Source organism: Monodelphis domestica, chromosome 1 (genome assembly GCF_027887165.1).
Source record: "Monodelphis domestica isolate mMonDom1 chromosome 1, mMonDom1.pri, whole genome shotgun sequence".
Classification (NCBI taxonomy): Eukaryota; Metazoa; Chordata; class Mammalia; order Didelphimorphia; family Didelphidae; genus Monodelphis; species Monodelphis domestica.
The window spans coordinates 694,377,097-694,386,080 of NC_077227.1; the positions used below are offsets into that span (position 1 = coordinate 694,377,097).

The 8,984-nt window shown below is 43.2% G+C and overlaps 1 protein-coding gene across 4 annotated transcripts; it reads left to right on the forward strand.

The window, feature by feature from the left end:
• The first annotated feature begins 4,244 nt into the window (after positions 1-4,244).
• On the forward strand, positions 4,245-8,984 carry NOL3 (nucleolar protein 3). 4 transcript variants are annotated; one of them, XM_007477137.3, is made up of 5 exons: positions 4,245-4,429; positions 4,681-4,740; positions 6,195-6,495; positions 8,291-8,608; positions 8,751-8,984. In XM_007477137.3, the coding sequence occupies exons 3-5, from the start codon at positions 6,195-6,197 to the stop codon at positions 8,756-8,758; spliced, it is 627 nt and encodes a 208-aa protein (XP_007477199.2). In that variant the 5' UTR covers positions 4,245-4,429; positions 4,681-4,740; the 3' UTR covers positions 8,759-8,984. The 4 variants fall into 4 exon arrangements, with proteins under 4 accessions (XP_007477199.2, XP_007477200.2, XP_007477198.2 ...); XM_007477136.3 differs by having other exon boundaries at positions 4,247-4,429; positions 6,166-6,495; XM_007477138.3 differs by lacking the exon at positions 4,681-4,740 and having other exon boundaries at positions 4,246-4,429.

An 8,984-nucleotide genomic window follows, 5' to 3' on the forward strand; every position in this document is an offset into this window, starting at 1 on the left:
ACACAGCCTATTTCACATTTTGATTACATCTCAATATCCCTAATTATAGTATTTAGAACTTTACTGTTTTCAAACTGTGTTCTCAAATAGGAATGCCAGCTTTCCAGTGGCTGCTATACTGTTTACTAAACTCCGACTAATAAATACTTTGACAAACCAGAAGTACACATATTTCAACATTTAGGACAATCGTTAACAAGAGAAGGATCACTAAGTCTTCAAGATAATTGTCTCTGTTGTATAATAACTAGTTCATAAATCAGTCACAGAATAAGAATCTAACACCTTCATGTCATAAATACATCACACCAAATATTACCTCAAAAATAAATTGTTGGAATCAAAAATTAATTGGAAATTAAGTAATACTATTCTCCAAAACTGGTTAGTTAAAGAACAAATCATAGAAACAATAATTTCATTGAAGAAAATGACAATGAAGAGACATCCTTTCAAAACCTATGTAATGCAGCCAAAACTGTATGGGGGGAGGATTTATATCCTTGAGTGCATATATTAACACATTAGGGAGGGCAGAGGTCAATGAATTGGGCATGCAAATTAAAAAACTAGAAAGTGAACAAATTAAAAATCCCCAGATGAAAACTAAATTAAAGATCCTGAAAATCAAATTAATAAATTTAATAAAATTTAATTAATAAATTAATAAAAAATTAGTAAAAGTAAAAGTAAAAGAACTATTGAATTAATAAATAAGACTAGAAGATGGTACTTTGAAAAAAAACAAATAAAAAGACAAAATACTGGTCAATCTAATTTAAAAAAAGGAAAGAAGAAAACCAAATTAACTATCAAAGATGAAAAGGGAGACCTCACTTCTAATGAAGAAGAAATTAAAGCAATCATTAAAAATACATTGTTGGTCAGCTAGATAGCTCAGTGGATAGAGTGCCAGGTCCAGAGATGGGAGGTCCTGGGTTCAAATATGACCTCAGACTTTCTTCAGTTGTGTAACCCTGGGCAAGTCAGTTAATCTCCTATTGCCTAGTCCTTACCACTCTTCTGCCTTGGAACCAATACACAATATTGATTCTCAGACCAAAAAAAGAAAAAACAGAATCAATACAAAGTATAGTTTCCAAAGTAGAAGAATAGTAAAGAAAAGGCAATGGGGGGTTAAGTGACTTACCCAGGGTCACACAGCTAAAAAAGGTCTGATATCAGATTTGAACCCAGAACCTCTCCTCTCTGAGTATTACTCTCAATCCACAAAGTCACTTATTTGCCTCCTCATATTGATTCTAAGACAGCAGGTAAGGGTTTTAAAAATAAAGAAACTGTTCTCTAAACCAATTTCCGAAATTATAAGGCAAAAAACTTATAAACACGGCACGAACAAAACAATCTTGAGAACATGAAACAAAATTTACTGCCAATCCAATAATAATGAATCCAGTTGAATGAATCTCCCAATCCAAATCTCCAAATAGGAAAAATTATTCTACTCCCCTGCTAGCTTGGGCATTCCATACCAGTTGCATGCAAATGCCATCATAGTCATTATCTCTTGCAATCTCATAGCTGCTAAGGCGTGCTCTTTTCACTGACTATCCAGAACGAAGATCAACTGGGCCATGATTAAAAATGGTCCGGGATTAATTTATAAAAGGCAATATCAAAGCAAATTTTCAATTACTCAATTCTCAAGGTTGCTACATGATTCCCACTACTTTCCCCAGTGCACAAGAATGCCACCTTCTTGTGAAGGTAAGCTTAGAAATCACGAAAAATCTCTGTCTCCAGGAGGGAAAGAAATATTTCTCCAAGGAGTTTATCATTCTACAGCCTAGCAAAGTTGCTGGCTAGTCTGCTATTTGGGCAGCTGGGTGGCCCTCAGCTTGGAATCAGGAAGATTCTTCTTCATGAGTTCAAATTTGGTCTCAAGCACTTACTAGCTATATGACCCTGGGTAAGTCACTTAACCCTCTGCTTCAGTTCTTATCTGTAAAATGAGCTGGAGAAGGATATAAGTCACTTCAGTATCTTTGTCAAGAAAACTCCAAATGGAGTCATGGAGAATCATCCATGACTGGAAACGATGGAGCAACAGCAAAGTGCTGGGCACTATGCTAAGAGCTTTACAAATATCTTCTCGTTTGATTCTCACAACAATCCTGGGAAGTAGGTGGTGTTATTATCTCCATTTTATAGATGGGGAAAATGAGGCAGGCAGCAGTCAGGTAAATTAACCCAGAGTCGTACAGCTAGCATGTGTTGGAGGCTGGTTCTGAACTCAAGTCTTCCTGACTCCAAACCCAGCCCTCTAACCATTGTGCCCCTAGAGATACAAAGAAAAACAAAAACCCAGGTCTTGCCCATAAGGACCTCACTATAACCTGCAAACGTCTCTGTATATGTAGGTGATATGCAGGTAAACCAGAGGGAATCTCAGAGGGAAGGCACTGGTGGCTGGACCTTGGAAAGGCAACCTGCAGAAGAGGGAATTCCACTTGAGTGTCAAAGGAAGCCAGAGATTTCAGGAGGGAGGCGAGGAAGGAGGGCATGCCAGACAAGGGGGCACAGATGGTACAAAGGCAAGGAGTTGGGAGATGGGGTATCACGTGCAAGGACTATCCAGCAGTCTGGCCAGCCAGGGCAGAGCTTCCTCTCATTCTTTTTGCCACGGGGTGATCCCGATGGTGATCATCTTGTTCGGTGTCCACCCACCCCACTCTTTTTTTTAACCCTTTATCACCTGTCTTAGAATCGACACCAAGTATTGGTTCCAAGGCAGAAGAGTAATAAGGGCTGGGCAATTGGGGTTAAATGACTCGACTAGGATCACATAGCTAAGGAGTGTCAAAAGTCAAATTTGAACCTAGGACCTCCCACCTCCAGGTCTGGTGTTCTATTCACCAGCTGCTGTGGTGAGAAGAAATTTCTAGACAGACTGGGATGGGAAACTGATATTGCCATAGTGGGACTGAGAGGTAAGACTCTCATCCTATCTCTTACATACCTTTTCTGGAAGTCTAATGGAAAGAAAGTACTAGAAAAGAGGCAGATGCAGCTAGGTGCCTCAGTGGATAGAGAAGCAGGCCTGGAGACTAGAGGTGCTGGGTTCAGATTTGACCCCAGATACTTCCTAGGTATATGTCCCTGGGCAAGTCATTTAACTCCAGTTGCCTAGCCCTTAACCACTCTTCTGCTTTGGGACCAATACTTACCATGCATTCTAAGACAAGGTAAATTTAAGAGGGGGAGACAGACAGACAGGAAGACAGACAGAGAAAGAGACACAGAGACAGAGAGACAGTGAGTAGATCCATTTCCCCCTTATCTCCTACAATCTACAGAGGAAATGAATGGTTCATCTCCATATTAGCTGAGGAGAAACTGAGGCACAAGCCAGGCAAACTCTTACCAAGGCTTTCTATTTTCCTCCTGTCCCCAACTTTTGGTTTTTAATTCCTTATCATGAAGATATTTTATTTTACCAATGTAATAAATTTATATGATCTTCCCTCCCTGTACCTGGAGCTGGCAAGCAATTCGACCTGGGTTATATATGTATTATTATGCAGAACATATTTCTACATTATTCATTTTTGTAAGTAATCTTATGGAGCCAAGACCCCCAAATTCAAACCCAAATAAAGAAGTGAAAAATGGCCTGCTTTCCTCTCCATTCTGACTCCACCAGTTCTTCCTCTGGAGGTGGACAGTATCCTTTGTCAAATTTGTCCTGGATCATTGCACTGTGGCCAGCTCTCAGTTTTCAGTCATTTTACCTGTGAACGAACCAGCCAGGAGTTCCTTGAATCATCCCAACAAAGCCCTCGTCTGATGAGTAGAATGGAAGGATGATGAGGCAGGAACATGCAGGCCTCCTCCATCCTAAGGATGCGGAAACTGAGGCTCAGTGAGATTGGTTAACTGGTCCAGGACCACCCAGGTAGGAAAGGTGGACATCTATGGGCTTCTGTATCCTTGGCCCTGATACACGTGTACTTGGCCATCTTATTTGTCAGCTGTCTCATCACCAAAAACTTGGCCCCTGGGTGTTGAATTTCTCTGGTCGGACACAGCTGCTCATGAAGGCCAGTTTGTGATGTGTAGAGGTTGGGGGAGAATGTTCCCAGCCAATGAAACCTAAGTCCTTTGGCCCCTCGTTCCACGCCACAGTGAGTGAAAATAAAAAGACTGTTTCTGATAAGGTCCAAGGAGAGGTTTGTGTCCCACCTGCCTTCATTGCTGTTGTCCAGGAGAGAGAGGGCACTGACCCATTTCAGTTCCCGGCAGCCCTGGGCCCAGTGCCAGAACCTCAGCAAGAGCCAGCCCTTCCCTCCCCACAGGGCAGCTGCAGAAGTCCCTCCCTCTCCAGGACTCTCTATATACTCTCTCCATCTCCTCCACTTTAGACTTTCTGCACAGTCATCTCCCTCCTGAGCCAGAGGCATCAGCCCCGGTGAGTGAGCCGTGAGATATTCTCTGTTTCCTTTTCTCCTTTCCTCAGTGTGAGGGAAGCAAAGTTTGTCCCTGTGGGTTTCTGAGTCAGTACTGATGGCTGAGGTGATGAGTCATCCTCTCCATATTAATGGAGGAGAAACTGAGGCACAAGCCAGGCAAAGACCCATTGTCCTTTAGAATGGGATTTGAATTGGAAACTGGAAAATCTGGTGTCTAGACCAAATTTAGGATTTCCTTTTTTTTTTTTAGGGGGGAGTCAGCCCTGGTAAGGAGTCTTGGACCTTGGGAAACAAGGAAGGCCAGAAGGGGGTGAGAAACCTTGGGACGTGTCTGCTGGGAAGGCTTGGGAGGAGCAAGGCAAGGCAGGAAAAGATGCCAAAAGCCTTTGTGATCCCAGCTATGTGTGTATCCCCAGACCTCACTGTTAGATCCTGGGTATCTCCCATGAAGGGCTTGATATGGATCCCCAGACTGCTTAGCATTCCAACACAGGGCACAGGAACAAGCCTTTGTGGTTGGGTGAAGCCATGTGAGGAGAGGAGATGGCTGAGCTCTTGTCCCCCCAATAACCCCCAAACCTTTAGCACCATAGTGATGGTGAGGAGAGCGGGGGGATCTTAGACAGGGGTCAGATGAGGGAAGGCTGATGGAGGACCATGAGACATGGGGAGAATGGCCCCAAAGACTGCTTTAGAGAAGAAACAGCAAGTATGCAAGACACATGCAGAGCAGATGGAAGGTCACCTTAGAGGGGAAGCTCTGAATACTGGGAGAGAAGGAAAACTTTACCTCCTTCATAAGGTAAAGTTCTGCATGCACTCAATTTCTTTGGCTGAGATCTAAGGTCTTTGAGGGAGGGATAACCTGCTTCAGAAGGGGAAACGTCCACCTCTGTGAAAAACCATTTCCCTGACACTGAAGAAGAGATGTTTAGCATGCTCAAAGTCCTCGATTTCCTCATCTATAGAATGAGAGTTAACTAGATGACCTCCAACGTCTCTTCATCTTAAATATTATAGTCTTAAGTTTACAAAGACATTAATGGCATCTAAGATGAATTAAAGGAAGCAGGATGTACCTAGAAAGTCAAGGGCTGGAGAGGAAGTCACATTTCTCCAAGACTAATAGCAGAAAAAATAATAGGAGAGATGTTCTAGGGCTGGCACTGGTCAGCCATGGGAAAAGGGGGGAGATGGGAGTCAGGAGGTTGTGGACTAAACGATCTCTAAATTTCCTTCCAGTTCTGACATTTCATGTGCTGGCTGCCAAATAATGGGCTCTGCTCTTTCTTCACAGGGAAGATAGTCACAGATCACATAATGTTGTATTTTAAGATGAAAAAGTACAAAAACGCATCTTATTCCATTGGATTAAAAAAAAAAAACCCCTCTTACCTTCCATCTCAGAATCAACATTGCATATTGGTTCTAAGACCAGAAGTGCAGTAAGGGTTGGGCAATGGGGGTTAAGTGCTTTGCCCGGGACCACACAGCTAGGAAGTGTATGAAGCCGGATTTGAACCCAGAATCTCCTGGCTCTCTATCCACTGAGCCACCTGTCTCTGTCCATTTGATCCTTACAGTAAGTCTGAGATAAGTAGGAAAGGTATTAACATCCCTGTTTTACAGATGAGGAAACTAAGGCTCAGAAAGTTGTAGATTATATATGGAAACAAAGGATTGTGTGGGGATGAGGGGCTGACTGTCCTGGGAGTATGAAATGGTTCTGTTTTAGGATTCCTTCTTCACACCCCCTCCTTCAAGATGGGCAACATCCAGGAAAGACCCTCAGAACTGATCCAGCGGGAGCGAAGACGCCTGGTGGATACCTTGAAAAATGACTCACGCATCCTACTGGATGGGCTTTTTGCTCGAGGTGTCATCTTTGTGAATGAATATGAGTCCTTGGATGCCATGGATGACCCTGAGCGCATGGTACGCAAGATACTTCTGATAGTTCAGCAGAAAGGAGAATTTGCTTGTCAGGAGCTGCTGAAGTGCGCCTCTGAGATCCACCCTAAGGACTCCAGAGACCCTTATTGGAACTGGAAGCTTACACCAGAGGGTAAGCAGGGAGTGTCTCAAGGGAGCCCAGTAGGCAAGAGGGTAGAAGGAAGAGAAAGGAAATTGGAAGAGATGAGAGATGGAGAAAGAAAGGTGGACCTAACCTCTAGTAGACCATCAGTATGTAGCCAGGGAACACAGAGTTAAAGTTAAACACAGGTCAGGGAAACCAGCATGGACTCCCTCCTCTCTGTACCATTAGCCAGACTTGCAGACAAGGCTGGCAGTTACCAGCCCACAGTGTTTATTAGCCAGCCCAACCCAAAGCCCTGGTAGCTTAAGAATCCATATCATAGGTTTATATCTTTCTGATCTTATTACACACATAGATTTTGTTTTTCTTTTCTTTTCTTTCTTTTCTTTTTTAATCCCTATCTTCTGTCTTAGACGTGATCCAGAATATGGGTCCCAAGGCAGGTAAGAATTAGGTAACTGAGGTTAAGTGACCATCCAGATTTGAACCCAGGATCTCCTGTCTCCAGACCTGGCTTTTAATGGATCAAATCACCTAGTGGCCCCCATAGGAGGATTTTCCACCACTTCATGATTTCCCCTGCCCAACTGCCCAAGGAATAAACCTTGTGGTTGGGAAGTCTTTTCCTCCAGTATCTTTTAGCTCTCTTTAGCCTCTCTCAAAATAAAGCAAGGGTGTTCTTAACCAGAACCCTTTGGCAGTCAGGTGAAGCTTGTGGACCCTTTCTCAGAAATCTTTATTCACTACAGTCATAAGTGAAAAAAGTGCTCAATTTCAATTAAAGGTTAGAGAAAACAATGACTTAAGTAAATTATTTTAACACCATTCTGCCTCTCAAGATTATTTGTGTTGATGGTTTCTCCTTTTGGAGCAGAAGGCCCCTACTGAAGGAACTGCAGGTCATTTTTGATCAGATAGATAGATAACAAAGACTGGGGAATCAGTTAGAGTATCTACCGTCCATACATATATTCATTCAACAAACACAAGGAAAGATTTTCAGTTGAGTACCTTACTAGGTACTATGCCCTGGAGGACATACAATGGAACAGAGACTTTGCTCTCAAGGTCCTTATGTTCAGACAGAGAAGAAAACATGGATACAAATCAAACAATGCCCCATTGTGGAAAGATGGCTCCTTTTGGAGTCTAAAGACCTGGGTCCATATGCTGATTGTTAACTTCCTTTTTATATGACCTCTCAGGCCTCAGTTTCCTCATTTCTAAGCTGAAGGTCAAGGACTAACTAGTCCAACCTGTCCCTAAATCCCTGCTCATTCAAAATTCCACAATTCTTGGTTTAGTCCTGTCCTGCTCTTTCTGACTCTATTTAGAGGTTTCTTGGTAAAAAAAAATAAATAAAAAATAATGCAACAGTTTGTCATTTCCTTCTCCAGCTCATTTTCCAGTTGAGGAAACTGAAGCAAACAGGATAAAGTGACTTGCCCAGGGTCACACAGCTAATAAGTGTCTGAGGCTGGATTTGAACTAAAGTCTTCATGATTCCAGTTTTGACATTCTGTTCATTGATCTAAAGTCTCTTCTAGATTGAATGTACCATATTCTGACATGCTTTCAGCTTTGACATATTATGAGTCAAGGAGTTGTACTGTATTTCCTTCTCTTGCCCTCAGCAGAAAGTAAGGAGGGTCTGGGAGAAGGGGTTTGGGCTAGGTTGTTCCAAAGCAGGCGTGGGCAAAGAAGGGAAAGGAAGATGGTGCAGCTGGGGGGGGGGTCAACTGGACAGAGACACTTTCATAGGAAAGGAAATGATAGACTAGAATCACATTAACTCCCCTTTTTCTTCACCTTCCCCACCTAGGATATGGCCATCAGCGCCGGAGAAGTCATGATTCATGCTGGGAGGGCGACCGGAGTACTGAGTACTCAGCTGGGGGCATGTGTATTGGGATTCCTAATCCTGGAGAGGAGGATAAGCCTGATGATAATGAGGGACAGGAAATCTTAGAGGTAACAGAAAAGGATGTTCCTGAGGACCAAGAGACTCCAAAGGACCCAGAGCCAGGGTCCAAAGCTCCAGAAAACGTTGAGCTTGTGGAGGAGCCAGAAAACGATGACTTTCCAGGATGGGATGTGGAGCCAGAGTCAGAGCAAGGAGATGTGGAAGATGAGTATGAAGGTGCTACAGTGGTTGAGGGGAGATCCAAAGGGGAAATACAAAGGGAGGAAGAGGAGTGGATGAAGGAGGAGTGTAGAACTGCTCCTCTTCCACCTTGGGAGTCTCTTATCAGTCAACCTATTTCTTATCTTGTCTCCTCTAGATTTCTGATGGAGCCAACTAAAATGACCACTATCCCATCCTACCTGCCAGATGAGGGAGGGAGGCCTTCTTTGGACTAGGAGAACGATCAGGTTGGGGAACCTAGCCTCCAGCATTCCTGCACAGCTAAGGCTTGGGGTCTGGGTTGTTCCTATTTTGGTTTGAATAAACTCTTAATGAAGGGTCCAGAGCAGGACCAGATTCATATTATTGATGAGAAAAGTTATGCTTTCTA